The sequence below is a fragment of the Onychomys torridus genome, chromosome 1 (genome assembly GCF_903995425.1).
Source record: "Onychomys torridus chromosome 1, mOncTor1.1, whole genome shotgun sequence".
Lineage (NCBI taxonomy): Eukaryota > Metazoa > Chordata > Mammalia > Rodentia > Cricetidae > Onychomys > Onychomys torridus.
In genome coordinates this window covers 30207796-30232246 of record NC_050443.1, presented here as the reverse complement: position 1 = coordinate 30232246, position 24451 = coordinate 30207796, and the positions used below count along the sequence as shown (strand labels likewise).

General features: G+C 48.9%; 1 protein-coding gene across 1 annotated transcript; it reads right to left on the bottom strand.

Moving 5' to 3' along the window:
- Positions 1 to 660: 660 nt before the first annotated feature.
- Positions 661 to 23569, bottom strand: Spint2 (serine peptidase inhibitor, Kunitz type 2). The gene is made up of 6 exons (XM_036200947.1): positions 23025 to 23569; positions 4403 to 4462; positions 3558 to 3611; positions 2669 to 2830; positions 2413 to 2451; positions 661 to 1115 (listed from the first exon to the last, which is right to left on the bottom strand). Exons 1-6 carry the CDS (start codon positions 23128 to 23130, stop codon positions 949 to 951), a joined length of 588 nt encoding a protein of 195 aa, XP_036056840.1. The 5' UTR covers positions 23131 to 23569; the 3' UTR covers positions 661 to 948.
- Between the last annotated feature and the right edge of the window lie 882 nt (positions 23570 to 24451).

Genomic DNA, 24451 nt, shown 5'->3' with positions numbered 1-24451 from the left:
TCAGTGGGTCCATAATTATTCACAAGTGTGGCCAGGATTTTCAAAATATGAAAAAGAGGAGCTAGAGAGATGACTCAGTGATTAAGAAAATTGGCTGGCTTTGAATTCATAGATCCACTTGCCTCCACTTGCTGGAATTAAAAACATGTGCCAGCACTGCCTGGCAAAAATAAATCTTAAAAAATAAATCTTAAAAAATTTTTGAGGGAGCTTGGGATGCAGCTCTGTCAGTGAAGTTCTTGCCTGTCACAGAGGAAGTCCTGGGTTCCATCCTTAGTACTGAGCAGTCTAGGTGTAGTAGACACACACCTGGAATGTCAGCACTCAGGAGCTGGCAGCAAGCTCACATCCTATCAGCTCCAAAAGAGCTTAAAGTCAGCTTGGGGCACACAGGACCCTATCTGATACAGAAAAAACAAAAACATACTCTGTCTCTAAAACACAACAAGGGAGCAAAGCCCATCTGCGGATGCACATCAAGTTTTGAAATAGACTTGGGAAGATGTTATTAGTAGTCATACACACACACACACACACACACACACACACACACACACACACCAAAAACCAAACCAAAACAAAAAACTACATAGTAATTTATTTTAAAAGGCCCATTTTATTAAACATATATTTTTTCCCTTCAGAATCCCAATTAAAAAAATTTTATCTACTTAAAAAAAAACCACATAAATCAAACAAACAAAGAAAGCAAGCTACCAGGACTACTAGTGATGCTAAAGGAGGCCATGGGTGGAGAGGCAGAGGGAGCTACTGAGAGGACTAGTCAGGAGATCTAAGCAGCCAAACAGGCCTAGGAAGTACCTCCCTGACCCTCCTTACCATGGCAACCAAAGACCAAACTTCCCTAATGATCTCACAGATACAAGCAGTTGCTCTAATTTAAGAAGCACGTGTTCTCCCTCCCTGCTTCTCCCAGCATCAGGGCCTTTACAAGACATAGGTGTTCTTCACCAGCTGCTCCTTGTCATCCCCAGTGCTCCAGACGGTGCGGAGAGCACGCTCCTGCTTCCTGCGTGCCACGCGGATCAGGCAGACCACAGAGGCTCCCAGGAGGAGGATCAGGGCCATCACGAACAGCCCCACCAGGATCACCGCTGGAATAAGAGGGGAGAGGTAGGGCAAGGAGGAACATAGACAGAGAGGTCCAGCAGCCCAAGGGACTCAGAAGAGGACCAGATGCCCTCCTCAACCTGGGAATCTGAAGATTGCCTGCCAAGGTGATCCCCTGCAATGCCACATATATAGAATGGCTCTTGTATTTTATAATTTTATTTATGTGTGTTTTGCCTGCATGTATGTCTGGGCACGACTGAGGAAGCCGAAAGAGAACACTGGATTCCCTTAACTCGTGTTACAGATGGTTGTGAGCCACCATGCGGTGCTGGGGATGGAACCTGCGCTGTCAGATTTGGAGGCAAGCACCCTGCCTGCTGAGCCATTGCGCCAGCCCTATTCTGGTTATCTGAGACAAGGTCTCAAGTGGCCAACATGACTTTAAACTTCCTATGTAGCTGAGTCTAGCCTTGAACCCCTGAATGGCAACAGAAGAGGCCCTGGAGGTGGCTGCGTGAGCAATGAGGTCTGGCTGGTGAGGGTGTACTCAGCAGTGCTGGAGGCCCAGGATTCCTAACTGCAGGTGAATGACTGCGGCTGCCCCACTGGTCAGTTAAGATGCTTCCTTTCCAGGTGGGGCTCTATCTCAGGCATGTGACTCCTGTGACATTTACCTGGCTTCCTCCTCCCCTGACTATAGGAACTCTCTCCCCTATTGGAGCAATCCCCTGCCTAACTCCACCCACAACCAGCCTTCAAGACCTAGGCACCTTTCCAGCCCCAGCCCTGAGAACTGGATTCTACTTCTGGAACAAGGAAGACTTGTTGGCCAGGTCTTGGCTCCTTAACAGGGAAAAAGAGCAAGAGGCCAAACCAGTATGGCAGGTCCACAGGCTAGCACTCACTGTGCAATCAAAGGCTCAGAAGTAGGAGGGTGCGGGGTCTCCTCACCAGGCCAGATTGTCACCTGACACCCCTGACCACATCTTCATGCCCCATGGCAGTTAAGTCCCCTCCAAACCTGGAGTTCCCCTAGGCTTGTGTGTGGACTCCATAGGATAGGCCTGCCTACCAGACCCTCCCTCCCTCCCCGTGGTCCAGTCTGCCTAGGGGTTCAGGCTCAGCCCCCACTTGTGTAGTGTTTACTGTAGGACAGTGTCCACAAGTCCCAAGCTGCCTAGCCACTTTCACAGAGACACAGCACTCTGCCACAAGGACATTCCAGGGAGGAATACTATAAGCAAGGCAGAAAACACAGCTGGGCAGGGCCCAGTTAGTCCAGGAAGGCCAGAGGCAGGGAAGTGGGAGGCAGGTAGAGAAGGCTAAGAGGCCACTTACCTTTTGTTCCAAGGGTCAGAAGAGGATACACCTGTTTGCCTAAAGAGAACACAAAATGCTGAGGTCAGTCCACCGTGCTCTCCATCCTCAGGACTGGGACCAAAATGGGTCCCCTCTGCCTCCCAAACACCGGGGCTCTCCCCAGGAGCTCTGGAGGCTCTGATGGACATTTCCAAAACCCTCACTTTAGGGAGAGGGACAGGGAAAGGGCCTCTCAAGGGGCCTTGTGGTCCAGGGATGGGGTCAGCTGACTTGCCAGAGCACCGTTGCATGCACGCCTCCTGGGAGAGGTAGCTGTTCTTGTTGCCCCGGCACCCGCCGTAGATGAAGCTGTCACAGGAATTCTTCTCAGTGTCATAGTACCAGCGAGGGAAGGCTGCGCGGCAAGGCCCAGTGACAGCCTTTGGGACACAGTATTCTAGAAGCAAGAGCAAGAGAGCCTCAGGAGGACCAATCAGCAGGGCCAAGAGGAGCAGAGGCAAGCCTTGAACGCCTAAATGGACTGCTCAGCAGGTGGAGAGTGCCAGCCGCATGCTGAAAGGCCTGGGGGTCAGACACAGCCAGTCTGGACCGTGGACGCCAGCTGTACATTTTCTCTCTCCTCTCCCCTCCCCCCCCCCCCCCCACGCGTGCACGTGTTGTTATGAAATTGTGTGGTCCAGAGTGGATTTTGAACTCATAGCAATCCCACTGTCTCAACCCCCCACCCCCCGAGTGATGGGGTTTCAGTTGCATACCACCAGGGGTGGGGGTAAGGGTGGGGGCTGGATTCATTTTTGGCCCCTTGTAGACAACCATATTGTCTGTAGCCCACACAGTCCCAGGCACCTTACATGCACTGGGCACCCTCTTCTCTGTTCTGGGACCTTCACTTTACACATGGGGATCATGCACAGGGCACAGCTCCTATCCACAGCCACAGAGCTGAGAGTCAAGGTGTAGGTAAACTCTAGAAGCACACAGCCCACTGCCTTCACTCTGCTGGCACAGAGATTCCTGACAGCCTGGACACCCACTGCTGCCTGCCATTCTAATCTCAGCTCTAAAGTACAACCACCTGGCAAGGTTTGAAGGCCCTGCTTAACAAGTTCCTCCTAGTGAGTCTCAATGCCAACCACATAAGGATACAATTTTTTAAGTTTTACCTTCATAATTGAAGATCTCATCAGAGAGGTCCTCAGAATCCTGCTTTCTGGGAACTGCAACACAAAAGTCTGGTTAGGAAGTACACAGGATGATGGACCTAGCAGGGCTGACTGTAAAGGGGCCATGGAGGAACATTAAAAGGGTAGACATATCCCTTGGTCTGATGTCCTCTGGAGCACAGGCCACTCTGAATGAACACTGGAGGTAGGTGGGACTCCTGCCCCTTCAGTAGTTACTAGGGAAACTACCTGCACCTGTGTTTCTGAGGCGATCAAGAAAATAGCTTTGTTCACTTCCTGACACTCCCAAGAACTTTTATTTACTGGGGAAATTTCCTTCAGAGATAGGCTGGAAATAAGAATCACCACGCAGGGTCCTACATAGCAACAAGGGCCTGGGCTAACTGGGAAGTGCTCTAGCCTCGCCCGGGCTGTGTAAGCCAGGCAAGCCCCAGCAGCCGCCCAACTCCCACCTGCACTCTGGGGTCAGATACACAGGGCCAGGGCCCAGACTGTGAGGAGAACTGTCCCCATCAGGGGCATATAGTCCACCCTGTGTGGAAGGGACCACTCCCCCAGGCTCCTGCCAGCACTACAAGCAAACTAACACAAAGCTCTAGATGAAGGGTGGGCAGCAGAGGACCCCGTCCAGCAGACAGCCACCTGGAGGGAAGCCAGGGCCTGAGCCATAGCTCTGCTGTCTACAAGCACGAGTCCTCAGCCCTCGTGTTGCTGGCCCAGGAAGGCACAATGCTGGTACACTGGAGGTAGAGGTGGAATTATAAGTGTCCTTCACAGTTACCACCTGGGTGGCCTTCATCCCTCCTGGCTCTTTGTGGACTTACCACTCAGGACCGAAGAGTCGGCTCCATTCCTGTCCCTGGCCACACCATCGATGGTGCTCTCTGTGAGGGACAAAACCAGAGAAGAAAAGGCACTGTCAAGTGGGCCCTGTGCACCACAACCAACCGTTCTGTGGAGCCCCTAGGGTGTCTGAGGGCCATAAGCTTTTGATACTTAGAGGAACCGGGACTGCCTGAGGAATCAGCACAAGCTGGAGCAAAAAGACTTTACATTTAGTCAGGGCTCCACATAATCTGTTGAGCCCGTCACTCACTCTCTCTGGAAGTAGAGTTGGAGTTACAACATTTTGTTTTGTTTTTTTTGAGACAGGGTTTCTCTGTGTAGTTTTGGAGCCTGTCCTGGATCTCGCTCTATAGACCAGGCTGGCCTCGAACTCACAGAGATCCTCCTGCTGGGATTAAAGGCGTGTGCCTGCTGCCACTACCACCCGGCTGAGTCCCGACACTTTTTTTTTTTTTTTCTTCTTCTTCTTCTTCTTTTTTTTTTTTTAGCTGAGGACTGAACCCAGGGCAAGCGCTCTACCATTGAGCTAAATCCTCAACCCAAGTCATGACATTTTTAATATAGATCTTTAAAGTCTTTTTTAGTGATACTTTAAAAATTAGTTTGTGTGGGTGGTGGCGGTGGCAAACACCTTTAGTCCCAGCACTCAGGAGGCAGAGGCAGGCAGATCTGTGAGTTCAAGGCCAGCCTGGGCTACAGAGTGAGTTCCAGGAAAGGCACAAAACTACACAGAGAAACCCTGTCTCGAAAACTAAACAACAACAACAACAAAAAGGCCAGGCGGTGGTGGTGCATGCCTATAATCCCAGCACTTGGGAGGCAGAGGCAAGTGGATCTCTGTAAGTTCAAAGCCAGCCTGGAATACAGAGCTAGTCCCGGACAGGCTCCAAAGCTACAGAGAAACCCTGTCTCAAAAAGCCAAGAAGAGAAAAAAGAAAACCAAAAAGAGAAAAAATTAGTTTGTGTGTATGTATGCATGTGTCTGTCATGGCGCACCATGTGGAGGTCAGATGACAACCTTCAGGAGTCAGTTCTTTCCTTCCACCATGTTGGCCTTTACCCACTAAGCCATCTCACTGTCCCCATTTGAACACAGATCTTAAGCAAAGAAACATTAATGGAGATGCTTAGGGAAAGGGTAGGACATAAGTGGTGTGCCTTTCTCAGGGAGAGCTGCCTCTACATTTGGGGAGAAGGGTGCTTTTCTTCTAAACACTTATTATTTAAAATGTGTGTGTGCCTGAATGAACATGAGCTGATATGTACCATCCACCTACAGATGCCTAAGGAAGCCAAAAAAGAGTACTGGATTTGGGAACTAGGGTTTAAGGTAGCTGTGAGCTGCCTGATATGTGTGGGTGCTGGGAACTGAACCCTGGTCCTCTGTAAGAACAGTAAATGCTCTTAACTGCTAAGCCATCTTTCCAGCTCCTTATTTTGACTTTTTAATACAGACTATCACCCTGTCCCTCAGACTGGCCTAGAACCGTATAGTCCAACTGGCCTCAGATTTGTAGAAATCCTCCTATAGGAGGATTAGGCGTAAACTATCCCATCCAGTTTGTATCTTATTTATCTAGAATTTTTAAAGGCACAAAACAGTGCAATGTTTTAATGTTGCACCACACACTCAGAGTGGCCGAGACGATACACTAAGCCTGGTGATGTACTTGTGTAAGGCCTAACAGGCCGAGGCAAGGTGGTCAAAGCAGCCAGCCCAGGCAGCACACAGACCTTGCCCCAGTAGAAGAGAGTGGGTGCGGGCGCAGAGTGAAGCAACAAATAAACTTCAGGGAGTTTCCTATGTGGGTTTTGTTTTTTTTTTTCTTTCCGAGACAGGGTTTCTCTGTGTAGCTTTGCGCCTTTCCTGGATCTCATCCGGTAGACCAGGCTGGCCTGGAACTCACAAAGATCCGCCTGCCTCTGCCTCCCGAGTGCTGGGATTAAAGACAGACAATCTTGCTACATTGCCCAGGCTGGTCTCTGGAATCCACCTGCCTCAGCCTCTCAATTTGGGAGCTGGGTAACACTGTGCCTGGCATCTGATGTCATGTTGTCTCCACCACAAATTAAGATGGTGGGTATGTCTGGGCCTGGCCTGATGTCATTTAGCAGTCACTTCATAAACCAGCCCACCTCAGTCTGCCTACCTGTACCCTCATCAGGCCACTTTCCGGCAATCTGCTAAAAGGCTTGCCTATGTAGACTGAATGCAGGCACAGGGACAGTCAGGTCCCCTGGGAGGTTCTAGTTCCCGTTACAAGTTAATAAACTGGCTTACACCCTCAATAGGACTGGCAAAGGACTCCAGGGGCCAGTGGCTCTGGCAGTTTTCAGCTTGCCTTACAAATTCCTTCCCATGAGAGTGCCTAAGACATACAACCAATTGCCCACCAAGAGCTGTCTGTCCAGGCCCTTGCAGCTGGGGTCAAGTTCTGGATCATGTCCAGGGAGACAGTGAGTGCCTATGCCCATTGTCACTTCAACTCTCTTTCTAAGATGGTCACAGAACATCAAAGGGGAGCAGACATTTCCCAACTCTTCCCCTCCACACAGGAGAGGCAAACACACAGAAATGACATTTTCTTCACTCAGTTTCCCAATGAACTGGTTACCACTCAAAAGGTGAAGGACTGGCCTGCACCATCTAAAAATCACACCCTAGCTAGGCATGGTGGCGGGTACCTATAAGCTAAGCACTTGAGAGGCAGAAGCAGCAAGATCCAGACTTTGAGACTTGCTTGGATGACACAGTAAAACCATGTGTCAAAACACTAAAATCAGTTCCTATCCCCCATCTCTCCAAATTCCCCAGAAAAGCAAACTGTCCTTCCTCATGCTCAGACTTGAGCACTTCACCCCCTGCAGCAGACCTGAGGTCACTGTCCAGGGCCACTGCTGATCGCCTTCACACAACCTTAAGATGCCTATCTGATTTCTGGATGCATAGCTCAAAGCCAAGAGAGACTTGCCAGCAAGTGAGGAGACAGAGGTAAAAATGACCCTAATGCCCAGAGAGCAAGGGCCTGTAGGAGTGAATCAGGAGGCCTGGAAGTAGCTTGACTCTTTCTGGTAAGAAATAGAGAGCCCTAGAAAGGCCACTGTGAAACTGGTATGGCCATGGGACCAGCACACTGGGCCTGCTTTTGCTTTTGAATCCCACACCATCCCAGGTTCTGAACTGAGTGAAGACCCAGCAGACAGAAAATATCCACATCCCATCAATGAACTCTAAGCATCAAATTCTCCAAACTCCAGTCTTACCAGTGACACCAGCACACTTCTCAAGACACTCCTCCTTGCTCTGGTAGTTATTGCCATTGCCTTCACAGCCTCCATACACAAATGGCTGGCAGGAACCATCAGTAACATTGTACCACCACCTGGGGATGGAAGCCCGGCATTTCCCCACTACCTTTGAAAGGCCACAAGACTCTGAAACAAAACAGAACCCATGCGGGTTGATGCGGGCAATCCTAGGGTCAAAGGACACGCACATATTCTATAGGACAAAGTCTGGGGTCTTCAAGATATTCCAAAGAAGCAAAGTATTCTGGGCATGTCAGTTCCTCTTGAGCTGGTCCCAAAGCCTATGCTGATTCTGCCTTCCTTATATGGAAAGAAACACCACCTGGCAACCAAGTCCAAGCACCTGATGCAGCTGCAGGTGGCTTCTGTCCCTGACTTCTTCCTTGACAGAGATGCACAAGTGTGAACGTGGCTCAGCAGAGCACTTGCTAACACATGCCAGGCCCTAGAGTCCAGGCCTACATACCCTCCCACAAAGACAATCAATACAAACACACTCAAATCCAAGAACCTCAGACACAAGCTTCCTATAACTGTAGTTTCTCATCTCTAAAGGGCAACACAGCTCATAGGTCTGGGTTCCAGGAAGTCCTAAGATTTGCCGTTCCAATCAAAGAGAAAAATATCAACCATGATATTCCGGTCAGACACATTTGCAGTCACTGTTAGAGGCTGGTCAGGGGGGCTGTGGATAAGGTAAGGGAATTGCTGGAACTAAAGGAGTTCCTATTCTTGGAGGGCCTCAAGAATGGAAAGCCACCAGAACCAGATCACAAGTTCCATGTCTTCCTCCACAGTGGCACACTGTCCTCCCTACCCCAGCTCAGAGGCCAATCTGATGAACACCCAAATGACAGTGTTCAAGCTCAACTGTCCTGGAGCCGTGCATGTGCTCACAGGCTGCAACTTGTTCCTCTCCAGCTTGCTCACGCCAAGTTTACTCCACCATAGGAGACAGTCTTGGATTTGTGCTTCCACTGCATCTCTCAAATTATTAGGATGATGGGCATGGAACCAGATGGTCTCAAAACACCGATCTATAGACACAACACATTGTTATTGCTCCTTCAGCAACTCCCATACATGCCAGAAAAGGAACATCCCAGCACTGCTGAGTACACCCTCACCAGTCAGCGAGACCAGCACAGGCCTGATGACCTGGGTTCAACCCCTGGAACCCCCCGCCCCCCCAAGAGGCTAGATACAGCGGCACATATCACTCCCAGCCTTCCTTCAGCACTGAGTTAAAGATGCTTGCAACTACATCTGGCTTTTACTTGGGTGCTGGTCCTCTTGCTTGTGACTTGAACCATCTCCCTAGCAGGGCTCATGGCACAGGTCTGTCTTCCCAGCTACTTGGAGCTACTTTCCAAGAGGGATGGAAAGTTCAAGGCCAACTTGAGGAATTTATTAAGATCCCATCTCAGAATTTAAAAAAATACTAGAAAAACCAGTGATGCCTCACTCAGTGGTAACACACTTGCCTAGTAAGTACAAGGCTCAAGGCAATCTCAGGAAGGAAAGAAAAAGAACCAGCTGGTATACACCTGCAACAGGTGCTTCTGACAATATGCCAATGGTCACAAACACAGGATGGCTCAACAATGCCCAGAGTAAACACCCCGAACAGAATCTTCTGGTTTCGATTTGGCTCAGCCTACACACTGCCAGGTGGAGGAGGCAGCATGGCCAACAAGACAAAATGAAGAGGACCACAGGACCAGTCAGGATCCCACAATGAAAACATGAGGGGCACCGTGGTACAGAAGTCATGCTGAGCCGAGAGTCCTGGCAGCCACCAGCTGCGATTGTTGTTGCTTTCTGTAGTTTGGGTACAGTGAGCTGGTGCACCCCCATAACCCCAGCTTGTGGGGCAGAGAGGCAGGAAAGCAGGAGTTTAAAGCTTATCTCACCCAGCAACACAATGAGTCCAAGTACAGCCACAGGACACTATCTGGACCAAAAAACTGGCAACATTGGTAAGATGATTCAGCACTTGCAGCCAAGCTGGACAGCTTAGTTCAACCCCTGGTACCTGCATGGTGTAAGAATCCACTTCCAAAGGTGTCCTCCTCTGGCCTCAAGTGCTATGGCCAAGCTTTTGAGAGGGCACATGCACACAAATACATGCTAACTAGAAATAACAACAACAACAACAACAACAACTGTAATCTTCACAATGAAACAATCAACAATAAACCCCTTTGCTTCCAAACAAGGGCACTGAAGTTGGGAGAGGAGACCTAAACTCCCTCTGATCTGCTCAGAGCCCAGGTGCTAGGACAAGGGCTCCTCAGAGCAGCAGAGGGGAAGCTCAACTGACATTAATAGGCAGTGGGAAAACAAAACAGAGCTCCTTGGAAACCAGCATTCCTTGGGCCCTTTATCACAATCTGAGAGCCCACAAAGGCAAATTGCCTCCTTTGCTCTCAGTTACGGGGTCACTGCAGTAACATGCCAGAAGTGCTAGCCAAGGCTGAAAGGATGTGGTTGGACATAATTTCAGCAAGTTATTGCTTAATAAGGGCTTTCACTATTAAACAAAAAAACTGAAAAATGATTTAGTTGAATGTTGTGGCGCACACCTTTAGTCCCAGTACCCGAAGGCAGAGGCAGGCAGATCTCTTGAGTTTAAGGCCAGCCTGGTCTACATAGCCAGTGCCAGACCGGCTAGAGATCCTGTCTCAAAAAAGAAAAAAAAAAAAGAAAAGAAAAAAAAAGAAAAATGACTGGTCTGAGTTAACTGCAAGCAATCATGAAAGGTATGTATGTCTCCTGTTCTATTTCCTGGTTCCTTCTTTTCAGTGCTGAGGAAAAGCCCATGAACTACACTGTGGCCTCAAGTCCTACATGCCAAGCAAGGCACAGTTGTTTTGTTTGTTTGTTTGTTTTTTGGAACAGGGTCTTTACAAGTTGCCTAGGCTGGCCCCAGCTTCCCAAATGCTGGGGTTACAGGTACATCTAACCTAGAACACAAAATTATTCTATCGCTTCCAAATCCAGTAAGAAAACCAGGAAGGCTGGGTATATGTGGCGGTCATCCATTCCCAATTCCAGGACTCAGGAGGCAGGGGCAAGGACCACCTCAGATTGGAGCCTAGCTTGGTCTACTCAAACTGAGTTCCAGGCCAGCCAGGGAAACCCGTCTGTCCTTTTATATCTCCTACATCGTCTCCCCATGAACACCAGGAAGAAGCTCGTAACAAATCCTAATGTGACAGGCGTTTAGAACATCAGCTGCTGTAAAATCACAGACTGTCTGGAGTGCTGTCAAAAAGAAACTGGTTTCTCTGGTTCTCAGGTCACTCATTTTAACCAGACAATCTGCAATGGTTGCCATGACTTCACTCTACTCTGCCAAATGCGAAGATCTGTTGTCACTTTTTTTTTTTTTTTTTTTTGAGACGGTCCCTGCCTTCCTATAACGCTATGTAGACAAGGCTTGTCTCGAACTCACAGCCTCCTAAGAACTAGGAGACACCAAGCACCACCTGTTGTCACCCTTTAAAAAGGACATTTCACAAACTCTATGCTCCTAAGCATTACCAGTCTGGTTTTCAGGCTTCAAAAGACAGACCTAATTATTTCTACAAATACACAGCTGCAGCTATACTTACTGCAATGAAAGTTTACTTTAGAAATACACCAAATATGCTGAGAGATACAGGAAATACTAACGCCAGTGTATGTATCACATCTAAGCTTAACACTATGCTTCTGAAGCCGGAACCTGGGCCCTCATATATTATGTAGTAGGCAAGTGCTCTACCACAGAGGCATGTCCCCAACCCTTTCTCATCTTCCCATCTGCTCTCTCCCAATGAAGTTAACAACCATCTGGATCTTGGTGTTTTCTTGATGAAACCAGGTTGTATGTAACTTGCAAAGTCTGTCTTGAACTTGCGATATGTAGCTGTGGATGGTTTTGAAGGAATGATCCTCTTGTCTCCACCTCCCCTCTCCTCCCCTAAGGCTGGGATTCACCACTCCTCCCAGCCCTTTTTCTTTTTTGAGGCATCGTCTCACACAGCAGCCCAGACTGGCTTTGAACTCAAGCCTCAATCTCCTAAGGGCTGTGATTTCAAGTGTGTACCTCCATATACCAGGCTTCTTTCACTTATGTTTCTATATCCATTCAGTTTATTCTTGCAGGATGTATGCATGCAGGGAATGAAACCAGGGTGTGTGAAGCAAAACCTCTACCACTGAGCTAAATCCCCAACCCCTAAAAGCAATCTTATACATGTGATCTTTAATGCTTGTTAAACTGCCACAGTTGTAATCCCATCACTCAGCAGACAGGAGGCCAATCTGCGCTACACAGTGAGAACCTGTCTCAAAATAAAACAGATCATCAAAACAAATCAATAATTTGGTTACAGATGTGAAAGCAGACATTTACATAGCACATTCCATTTTGTGTGAGATAGGGTCTTACTGAGTAGCTCATGCTGACCCTGGTCTTACTATGCAGACCAGGCTGGCCTGGAACTCACAGAGGTTACCCTGCTCTGTCTCCCAAAGGTGTGCATCACCACGTCCAGCTACATCTTTAATATTGGAAACTGAAGTGCCTGTCTTCTCCCAAACAACAGAGCTTCTGGTATTCTCATCACACTTCCAATGACATGGCACAGGCTCCTCAGTTGGCCTCTTCTGCATCTAGAGTCACTTCCAACATTCTAACCTTTTCTCCTGCAGTGTCCAGAACCTGATCTGAGGGCGGGCATAGTAGGTCTTAATCGTAGGACAGAGTACCCAGCACTCACGAGTCAGAGGCAGGTAGGTCTCTGTTGAGTTCCAGAACAGCCAGGGCTATATAATGAAACTGTATCTTAAAATAAATAAATAAATAAAGCCCCTGCTCTGAGCTGCTGTACTCTATAAACGTCCGCTGTCTTCACTCCCTCTGGGACACCCACCACACAGAAGTAGCACCACCTCCCTGGTTTCTGTGAAGCCTTTGCAAGCTCTACTGTGTGGCGACAGCCTCTTCTGGGGGCAGCATCAGCATGGCCAGGTCTTCCAGCAGTGTGGAGCTCACTGCCAAGGTTACTACTTTCTCTCTAGGTACATTTGTTTTCTCTGCAGTCCCCTCTATCACTCATTCCTGGAAACTGTCACACAGGTTATCACAGGGATGAGGGCAGTACAAATCACATGCTCTGCTGAGTATAATAACCAAGTGGAGAATGCCAAGTGGCCAAACAGCATCAGCAACTCCTCAGGAACCAGTCAGCTCATACAGCCATCTCAGCAGCTGGGCCAGCAGCTGGGGCTGCTCTCCCATCCCTAGTACTCACAGCTAATGAACCCTAGAGGCTCACACACGAACTCTACCACAGATCCTCAGATTACTGAGTAAAACTGGTAATGAAAATTCAGGCATGTGGAAAACTGCCTTTACCACAGACTTTGTGGATTACACAGTCTCTGACAACTGCCATCAGAACAGCACAAAAGCTGTCCTAGACAATGCATAAATGGATGGCTGAGCTACCACAAATGTTGTTTATGTGCACCAAGACTTAATTTCATATAATTTCCAAATCACAACATAGTGTTCCCTGGATTTTGTTCAACTATTCAAAAACAAACTACTGGGTGTGGTGGCACACACCTGTAAACCCAGCACTTGGGGGTAGAGGCTGGCATTTTTACAAGGTGCAATTTAGGGCTGGGAGACTGGTGAGAGGTTCAGTGGGGACTGGCTTTTAAAGCCCGAGGACCTGGGTTTGACCCCTAGATCCCAGTGGAAGGAGATAACTGACTTCCAAGTGCATGGCAGTATGCTAGTGCCCACCTCCATGCACATACATCATCATACACACATAAATATGGTAATAAATAAGAAACTAAAAAGATAATGTTACTTCCTCCTTTGAAGAGTGTTTAGAAAATGCCATTCATTGCCATGACATACTACAACTTGAGAAGGGAGAATCTACAACCCAGACTTTGAAGGCTTGCATCCCTCACCATACACATTCCTCAGTTTATCCTTTGCCAAAAAGCCTAGCCAGTGCAGAAGGCAACTCTCTGCTCTTCTCATTAAAGCCACTTAGAACTCTTAAGGGTAAGGATAAAAGGGAATGGGGTTATTAGCTATGAAGATCTTCAGATAGTGTGAAGGCCATAAGCCACCCAGGTAGCAAAAGCAAAAACAGATTTCAGCTGGACGTGGTGGCACACAATTCTAACCCCAGCACTCAGGAGGCAGAGGCAGGTAGATCTCCGTGAGTTCGAGGCCAGCCAGGGCTATGTAGTGAGACCCTGTCTAAAAGAGAAAGTGGGAGTAGAGATGGAAAGGGGGATGAGGGAGAAGAAGAGATCAGTCAGAGCAGGATCAACTGTTACCACATCCACACAGGGCTTGATGCTCACAGATTTACAGCAGCTGAAAAGTCCCACCAACACATCTGTTTGCGCCGGCCAAACAACCCGAGACATCCAGATAAGGGAATACTCTGAGCTGTTAAAAATAGACACGTGTGCGCCAGGGTAGAAAAATGTCCAAGACAGAGGAGTGGAGGGCAGAGTATTTTTTAAAGTTAGAGTTTAACAAATGTAGTTCTGGCTGTCCTGGAATTCGCTCTGTAGCCCAGGCTGGCCTCAAACTCACAAGAGATCCGCCTGCCTCTGCCTCCCCAGTGCTGGGATTAAAGGTGTGCACCCTTTTTGCTTTCTTAAATCTTTTTGTTAGAAACTGATTTATAAACCAGGTGGCAGTGGCGCACGCCTTTAGTCCCAGCACTTGGGAGGCAGGGTCTCAAAACACACACACACACACACACACACACACACACACACACACACTCTCTCTCTCTCTCTCTTTTTCTCTCTCTCTCTCTCTCTCTTTCTCTCTCTCTCTCCCCACCCTCAACTAATTCCCAGCAGCTGTGGTGCTGCTGTCCCTAATCCCTGCATGCTTCCACACTAGGAAGTAGACAGAGGAGGATCTTGAGTTTCAGGCAGTCTAAGCTAGAGACCTTATCTGAGAAATACTTGTTATGTAAGGTTAGGATGTAGCTCAGTCATAGTTTAGCATGTGCATGGGTTCAAATCCAGCCCACAGAAGAGGCTATTTAGGGGTGAGGGTGTGGCTTAATGTCAGAGCAGAGCTCCCTGAGTATTAAGAGCAAAGTGTAAAACAAGTGTTTGGGGAACAGATATTATATGGAAGATGGATGAGCATTCAACTTACTATGTGAATCTAGATGCCTGTCAGAACAAAATGGGACTGTTTTCCCTTTTTTCCTTTTCTTGGCTTGCTCCCTAGCTTGTGTCAAACTTGACATCCTTCTACCTCAGCCTCCTGAGTGCTGGGATCACACTCAGAGCCACCACTCACTCCCAGCAGGGATGCTCTTCAAGACTGTCCTGAGATGGAGGGGTAGTGTGAATTAGCCCCATTCAGGATAAACTGGGCCCACCAGATGGGGATGTGTGCTTGCCCATTAGGCCCAGGCCCTAAGATTTGCATGGATAGGAGGGGGAAAAAGCCTTACACAAGGAACATTACTGTAACACACCCCAAATTCAAGGGCTTATAATAAGCCCTCTGCAGTACAAAGGAATGGCCAAAGGAGGTGACCCAGTAGGAATCATTTAGGAGAAGTACGTAACACAGATGATCGTGGAACACCTGAGGCCCAGGAAGGAAGCTGTTCCTGTAAAGGACTAGTAGTGCATTCATCCTGCCTCTGACCGGCCAGTTTCCTGGCAGCTTCACTGACCTTGTGTTTATTTCCTCATTCATTTGGGGGGGGGGGGGGGTACTGAGCAGTGGTTGTAAGGATAAGTGGTGGTTAAGGGAGTCGAGTTTAATTCCTGAAACCCATGAAAGGATGGAACTGATCCCTATAGGTTGTCCTCTGGCATGCATGCACATGTGAGCACATGCATATCCACACCCACAAATAAAAAATTTTAAAATTTAATGAAGGGCTAGAGAGACGGCTCAGTGGTCAAAAGCACTGGCTGCTCTTCCCTAGGACCAAGGTATGAGTCTCAGTATCCACATGATGGCTCACAATATTCTGTAACTCAGTTCCAGGTGATTCAACACCACCTGCTGGCCTCAAGGGCATACATATAGTGCACAGACCAGTATACAGGTAAAACACCCATGCACATGAACTAGATAAAAATGTAAAAGTTTAAGTCTACAGTAGTGAGATTGAATGCAGGCCTCATACATGCCAGGTGAGGGCTCTACCACTGAGTCACATCGCAGCCCTTTCTAGTTTCTATTTGGAGGAAGGGCCTCATGAAGTTGTCCAGAGTGGCCTTCAAGCTACTCTGTAGCCAAGGCTTTAAAGCTTTTGGTTCTTCTGCGTCAGTCTCCCTGGTAGTACCACTAGGCTTGGACAAAAAGCCTTGTATTCTTCGGTATAGCAAGCCCACGTTCTCTGGTTTCACTGGCCAGACACAGTGGCATGAGCCTAAATTGCAATGAGGATGCCAAGGCTAGAGAATCGCTTCACCTTACAAGTTCAAAGCCAGCATGGGCGACACAGTGAAACATGAGCTCAGAAAGCCAGCCCCACAGTTTTTAGTGACTTTGAGGGTAAAGCAAAGGCCTGACTCCCTTTATGATTTATAACAAGGACATGATAATATAACTAGTAGAGCCTGTCTGTGTGATTACATCAGTTTTGGATCTAGGGAGTACAAAAGTGTTTGGCAAGTTTATTTGTAAGCACTGGCCAGTGGCCTTCCTTCAGACTTAGCTTCTGGCTGTGGAACACAACATTAATCTTTTATTCCTTGGTTTGAGACTAGGTCTCATGTAATGCAGGCTAGCCTTGAACTCAACTGCTATGTAGCAGAGGATAATCTTCAATTCTTTCTTGCTCCCCCAACCTCCACTGCCCAGAATGCTGGAATTACAGGCTGGAGCTGCCACAGAGCTGGTTCATAGGCATTAAGAATGATGGAACCCAGGGCTTTAAGCATTTGAGGCAAGCACTCTACCAAATGAACTGCATCCACCCCAGCTCCATGCCATCAATCTTGAGGCTATCTTGACCAAGTAGAAAGCCAGTTAGCTTCCTCTTCATAGACCCGTAAGATGCATCCTGCTGCTTTGCCCATTCACTGCCTAAAAGCAAAGCAAAGGAGGTTCTCCTGATATGGTACTGAGAACTTAGGTGCAAAGATTTAGCTATAAATGCTTAAAATAAGCCAGGTGCCGTGGTGTGGCTCTGTAATACTCTGGGGCCAAGGTAGGACAACTGGTTGCTATTTGGCAAAAAAAAAAAAAAAAAAAAAAAAAAGGAGGAGGAGGAGGAGGAGGAGGAGGAGGAGGAAAGCTTTAAAGCTTTCAACAAGGAATAGACACTTTATGAAGGCAGGACTAACCACATATTGACATTGCAAAAATGAGGACCAACAGCAGATCTCACTGGAATTCAGCAAAGCAAAAGAGTGACAGGGACAGAAAAAGGCAAGACACCCTCGGGGCAGACAGTACTGAAGTCTCCCGGATTTCTTATGTCCCAACAGCATGTCTCCAGTGGCCTGGTCCCTTGTCTGCACCATGGCACTTTGGTACAGGAGTGCAGATAAAGAGTTAGGAAGCAGAAAGTGAGGGAACTGGGGAAATAAGAAACCCGGACTTCAGCTACTGGTGTGTTGTCTCTGTTGTGGTTGTTTGAGACAGGGTCTCAGGTAACCAAGAAGGGACTCAAAACTACTGACCCTTCTGCCTCAGTTTCATGAGATGCGATTACAGGCTTGCATCGCCATACCTAGGGATGAGACTCATGTTTTTCATGAAAGCAAAGATACTGGACAAGAAGAAACTCAGAGCTGTTTTGCTAAACAACATACTTGTCTATTGAGACTCATGTATGTCAGGCTAGCCTGGTACTCCATGTAGCCAGGGATAACCTCCATGACCTCCTGATCTGCCTCTATCATGCCTGGCCTTTTGTGCTGTTTGGTTTTAGAGGGGCCTCACTGTGTTCCCAGGGCTTGTCTCAAACTTTTGGGCCTAAGTGATCCTCTTGCCTCAGTCTCCCAGAACAATGTTTTAATACTGAAGTTCTAAAGTTGACAAATACTTTCCCCACTATGTACCTTGGCTGGCCTAGAACTCACTTTGCAGAACAAGCAGGCCTCCAGGTCTGAGGGAGTCACCTGCCTCTGCCTCCTAAGTGCTGGCAGTAAAGGTATGCCCCCCCCCCTCACCTGGCTCTTTGCCTCATGGTGATATATAAAGCTATTTATTTTGGTTAGCTTCTATTTCCAGTACAAAGCCTACTAATACCCATCTCCCCAGGTCTTGGTGTCTGGGATGTGCCATTATTAGAAGTAATTCACAAGTTTTAAAACCCCCCTGGGTAGTTGTGAGAAAAGAACATTTATAATGACAAGTCCAACTTAAAATTACAAGGGTCATAAAATTTTGGTGTTGTGGATATAAAAATCTGACCTTTAAAATATAAAATATTTAGATGTAAAAGTTTATATTTTATAAACTATTGGCCCAATGCAAACAACCACTCCTATCGTTACTTCACATTCATCACTAAAATGGGACTATGAATTCTACCTTTTACCTTCATCCATAGCTTGACCTCCATATCTCAGTGGAAAAACTTGCACGGAAATAAATCCTCTCATTCCTCTCCGTGGCATATACATGAGTCCTGTGTGTGTATCACGCTTGTGTGTAGCAGTCAGAGCTCAAGCAGATGTGCTCCTTAATTGCCTTTTTTTTTTTTTTTTTCAGACTATGTAGCCTTGAGCTTGGAGCTCCATCTGAATCCTCCCAGTGTTGGGATTAAAAGTATAGATCACCACTCCCAGCCACTCCACCTTATATTCTGAGACAGGGTCTCTCACTGCATCTACAGTTCACCTAGTCTGGCTGCCTTGCCAGTGCTAGGACCATAGGCCTACTCTGCAATACCTGGCTTCTTACCTGTGTGCTGAGAAGCAGCAGCAAGCTCTTACTAACTCAGCTCTCTGCCTAACCTGTTTTGTTCAGTGTGCTGTTTGGAAAGCTACACGGGGGGCCTCGCATTTATTAGGCACTTAGTAAGTATATGTTGGCTAAACTAATAAGTATTTCAGACAGCCTTGCCCACAAGCAGGACAACCACCTCTTCGATGTGACCTGCTGATACCAAGCCCAGATGCACTTTGGCTCCTAAGCTGCTATGCTGACCATCAGGGTCATAACCACCCATCTGATCAAGGAAAGGAACGACCCAGGGACTAATGGCATGCTCTGGGACTGGTGGAAAGCATGCCTTGCAGATTAGGTGTTGGAAGTCATAACTAACCCAGGAGGCTAATGGAAACTGATGCTTGCTTGAAAGTCAGCGGAGGCTCTGGAATGAACGTTGTTGGGCTTAGCTCCAATGGAAATTCCCAAGAACCATCAACAAAGATCAAGTAACCATTAACAGCTGGTGCCTGAGGTGCAGCTAACAGTTACTGGCAGCAGGAACTGAACTTAAGTGATGACTCTTAAAGGAATTTCCAACTTGGGAAAACTATGTGATCTAACCTTGTAATAATGACCAAAATTATATTATTTCAGCCAAGGTAGGTGGCACAAGCTTGTAATCCCAGCTATTCAGGAGGCTGAGGTAAAAGATCCCAAGTGCAAGGCCCACCTGGGCTACAGAATGAGTTCAAGGCCAACCCAGGCAACTTGGAGTCAGCCTCAAAATAAAAAAGCAATCAGGCGTGACATATATTATAACCCCAACACTTGGAAAGCAGAGGCAGCACGATCAGTTCAAGGTAATGCTCAGCTATGTATGTGAGGCCAGTCTAGGTCATAAGACACTTCTTCTAAATAACAAACATAAATATAAAAGCATACAAAGTGCTTGCCTGGCATAGGTGAGACCACAAGTCAGACCTCAGACCTAAAAAGAAAAAATGCAGGGTCCTTTATGTATCAGGATTATCACCTAAGGATTAAAGAAGTAAAGCATTTGGTAAAGTGGCTTTTCCTCTTTTAGGAGGTAACATGCCCCTCAAGAACCGTCAGGTGTCAACTACTTCCTTTACTAAAGGGAGTACAGTCCCGAAATGAGGCCACACCAAGACGTACAGGGCAGGCAGGTAACCAAAGGGAAGGAATACCTAGACTTGGAAGTGGCCTGTTTCACAAAGGTTCTTGGCTTTGGCCTATGGGGTGCTATGTGGAAACACAGGCCTGTATTTTGCTCGGGTCCTATCAGACCTTCATACTTCAGGCAATGCCCCCAAATTAAAAATTAACATTAAAAATTCCCAACTTTGGAAATCATACAATTATCTTAGGTTGTGAAGACCTGTGTGTCTCTATGGCAGACTAAGATTGTTCCTGAATGCTAGATAGAAACAAACACCTGGTGCAGGATCAGCTTTCTCCTGCTTGCCTAAGTAACCAGTGAACCTGCCATACCATTCCCACTGCCCTCAGCCACCAACACTGACAATGTCAGACCACAGAACATCAACCACATCCATTCCCTGCTCTCCATGCACAATCCTCAACAGCCTGCTCAGTCCTTACCTCCATCCAACTCCTGCACCCTCTCATTTTTTTTTGTTTTGTTTTTCGAGACAGGGTTTCTCTCTGTAGCTTTGGAGGCTGTCTTGGAACTCGCTTTGTAAACCAGGCTGGCCTCGAACTCACAAAGATCCACCTGCCTCTGCTTCCTGAATGCTGGGATTACATGCGTGCGCTACCACCTCCCGGCTTCTTTTCTGAATCTTTAAAAAAATTTTAAGCCAGTTGGTTGTGGTGGGGTATAACTTTAATCCCAGCACCCTGGGAGGCAGAGGTAAGTGGATCTGAGTTCTAGGACAGCCTGGTCTATAGAGTGAGTTCTAGGACAGCCAGGACTACAAAGAGAAACCCCAATTTGAAAAACAAACAGAATAAATTTAATTTCAAAAGTGTATTTTATATGTATTAGTGTTCTGCCTGCCTGTATATATATATATACACACACACCATGTATACACCTGATGCCTGAGAACATCAAAAGAGGGCATCAGATCCCTTGAATCTGAGGTTATGAATGCTTGTGAGCCATCATGTTGTCACTGGGAACTGATCCTCTGCAAGAACACTGAGTCATCTCTCTCTACCCCTTTTGAGCCTTCGTGATACCTTTCTCTAACAGAAGCTAGACCCCTGCTTCCAGACCATTCTCCCTACACGCTCCCCATACCTCTGTGGCAAAAATGCCTATCATCAGAGTAGAAAGTTGTACCGTCTGCTGACCTAGCACCTCTCTTCTCCACAATCCTTCCCTGGGGTTCACTGCCTCAAGCTGTTCTGACTTGTAGGGATTTCCAGTTAGACAAATGAGCCTTGTCCTGTCTGTCCTCCAATGACTCTGTCCTCCACATCACCTCTCAGTCTAACACTAACATTTAAATTTCTCCAGAGCCACAGTTTCATCACCCATTCTTTCTAGTTTTCTAGGTCTTTCCTTCCAGAACCTCAACTCTAACAACCTGTTGGCTCTACCTACCACCTTTCCGCTTCCCCTCAGATACTGGTGTAGATAAAATTCCATGAACAGCCTTTCATAATCATGCCTGTCCATGTTCCTTCACTTCCCTTTGTTGGCACTGTGCAGCTGCGTGCCAGAGAAACACCCCACCTGAGTACATGATTTTGCTTGCTGTGAAAAACCAAAGCAAACAGAGAGGGGACACACACACACACACACACACACACAATCAAAACTGCCTCCTGCCTCAGATCAAGCTGTTGAAGCTTTCTAGCAAACAGCACTTGAGATAAGTGAGGGCAGCAGTTCACCCGGCCAGACAGCTGTACTTTAGAAAGGTCAGTAGGTCTGGCCAGCTGCTGCAGTTAGGCCAATGTGAACAGAAAAGGACTGTTCAGCAGGACAGGGCCTCATCAGTTACCATGGTGTAACCTTCCAAAGGCCTATAGCACATCAGGTTGGTACCAGGCTTAGAGGACACACAGAAGCTTAGAAACCATAACCAGGTGTAGTAACAGGCCAGGTAACTACAGGTATAAGGCGACAATAATGTCTTCATCTGAAAAAGCCCCTAAGGGCTGCTGGAGGCTGGTTTATGCTACAATGATCAACAGCCATTCTCCTGACTCTGGATCTAGAGCTGAGCCTCTCCTCACTGGTCCTTGGCATTCCCAACTTTTTTCCCCCCCAGTCTTTGACACAGGAATAAACCATTCCTCAGAAGCTACCACAAAAACAGCCTGACTGCCACACTTCCTACTTTCTCTTTCATCCAAGAGGTTGACCAGAAGGCCTGGGCCATGTGGCTGCTGTCCACTTCTCCTATCTCCTCTTGCCCTTCCTCACTTCTGTTCCAGCCTTGGGGACTGTCTTTCCCTTGATCACAACCAAGTTTACTCTGGACCCAAGGCTTTTGTTCTCCACTGCTCCCACTGGACGTCGGTCCAAAGGTCTTGTTTCAGTTGCCACCTCATCCTTCCTGTTGGGACTCAGGTGTCACCCTCCTCAGACACCTTCCTAGCTAGGTGCCCCTGTTCCCACCCATCTATTGTTGCCACTTGGTCATTTAATCTTTGGCAAGTACTCGCTCACGGGTCTCTCCCACTGGAATCCAACCTCTGTGAATGGAGGAACCTGTCTCTTCTGAGACAACTGCTATCCACTGTCCTCACCGATACTCAGCGGGCCCTCAACGAGTTTGCTGAATCAATGAATTCTTTCAACAGAGATCCTTCCAAAGCTGGCGAGTGCTTGTCTGAAGTACTAACAATACTCGAAGAAGCCAACCCCAGCTGCTGAATGCCAATATCAACACTCTCATACCAGGTGCTTCTGCTCGGGCTGGCACCTTGGCAAAGCTCCTCCCTTCTGCCACTGCTTTGTCCTTTCATTCGGAAGGCTGTTGCCCTACATCCTAACAACAGGTGTCCTAGGAGCGTCTTCCCTGTACTCAAAGCTGCCAACAAGTCAGCCAAACAAATCCCCCCTTTCTGAGGCCTGGCTCCCCGCACCCTGCTCCCCGGGGCTTTGTTTGGGCATGCAGTTTCCGCTTCGTTTAGCTCACCCACTTCCTGCCCAGGAGACCAGCGCCACGCCTTCCTGGATCAATACCCGATCTCCTTTCCAAGGGACACTTTGCTTATTACCCTTACACCTCCGCGCTCGCGGCTCACCCCGACGTGTCCCCAACCTTTCCGCCCCTCCACCGGCAGGGCCGGCTCCCCCGGCTCCCGCGCCCACTTTCACCATCCCCAAGAGCCTGCGATCCCCGTCAGCTGCGGCCTCCTCCACCCGCTCCCCTGCGCCCGGCCCTCACCGTGGACGTCTAGGTCTCCGCCGGCCGCCTCGGCCCCGGAGAGGAGCAGCGAAGCTAACAGGGCGAGGAGCGCCCGGCCCCGCCGCGGCCCACACAGCTGCGCCATGACCTGCTGCCCGCGCCGCGAGCCAGGCCTCGAGCCACCGGCCGTTGGGGACTCACGGGCAGGTGCGGGAAGCCCAGGGGCGCGCACGCGCACTGGAGGCCCGCGAGCTCAGGTGCGGCTGCGCCCGGAGCGGGAAGGGGACCGCGAGGCGCCCGGGTCCCAGGAAGCCCCTTTTTCGGGCCTTTGGCGCGTACGACGCCTTAGTCGGGTCCCAACACGGCCCTGGACGCCAGGCGACACTCGGCGACTCTCCCCCGACTTAGGACTCCACGACGCCTAACGTCCGGGGGGCGGGACCGCGAATGGCGGACGCTGGAAGTTAGAGAAGGTGGCGGCCGGGCTGGGGGTGGAGCGCACCTGGAGGGGCGGGCCGGGGCGGAGCGGACACGGCGCAGGCGCGGAGGGCGGCACCTGAGACGCCGCTCTCCCACCTTCACCTGGGACCGCCCATGGCTCATGGGAAGGAGGCGTGGCTGTCCTGGCCCCGCCCTCGCCGGCCCTGGCCCCGCCCTCGCCGGCCCTGGAGGGAGGGGGGGTCCTGCGGCGCGCTCTCACCCTTCCACGTGGGTTTTGGCCCCGACGCCATCGTGCCTTCGCTCTTGCGCTGAGACTAGGGCAAGAGACACACACTTCTGGGAAGACTGAGGCTGTCTGCCCGCCTTGCTTTAGCCTTCTGTTAGGGATTTTTATTCTGCCCACATTCAGCGCTCACTGAGCCGTGACCAAATGTCCCCGACTCAGAAGTGACCACGCCAGACTGGCCTGTGTGTCGTCAGACAGGCGCAGCCCGGAGTAGTGATGCGGAAGCAGAGGGAAGAGGGATCAGGAATGCGATGGGGAAATCTAGGGTTGAGTGAGCAGGGGTTGGGACGTGGAAACCAGAGCACGGTAGGAGCCCGCCCACACAGGTTCCCCATTCAGCGCGACAGCCAGCGGACAGGGCACTGCCTGGAAAAAGGTGGCACGTCCCGAAAACAGCAGGGTTCCCTGGGCCCTGTACAGGAAGATAAATACAGTTATAGGGCCGTCTTAGGGCAAAGATCAGAATCTTAGGATGAACAGACCTGAAGCGGGTCGGGGTGGGGACAGAAACCACAGGACCAGGCTGGGCTTCCGGGAAGAGGGTCCATATAAACCGGATGGATGAAGCAGGACTGACAGAGTAGAAGACCACTACTCTGTAATTAAGATAATTACATTATCACTGAAATTAGTGCCGTTAGCTGGGAGGTGGTCGCCTTTGATCCCAGCACTCTGGGCAGAGGCAGGTGGACCTCTGAGTTCGAGGCCAGCCTGATCTACAGAGTGAGAGCTAGGACAG

Excerpts from the sequence above, each read along its gene's own strand:
- Spint2 (XM_036200947.1), bottom strand. The coding sequence starts at position 23,130 with ATGGCGCAGCTGTGTGGGCCGCGGCGGGGCCGGGCGCTCCTCGCCCTG. Across the intron at positions 4,463-23,024 it reads CGGAGACCTAGACGTCCACG|AGAGCACCATCGATGGTGTG; the intron begins GTGAGGGCCGGG and ends TGTCCCTCACAG. Across the intron at positions 3,612-4,402 it reads CGACTCTTCGGTCCTGAGTG|TTCCCAGAAAGCAGGATTCT; the intron begins GTAAGTCCACAA and ends TTTGTGTTGCAG.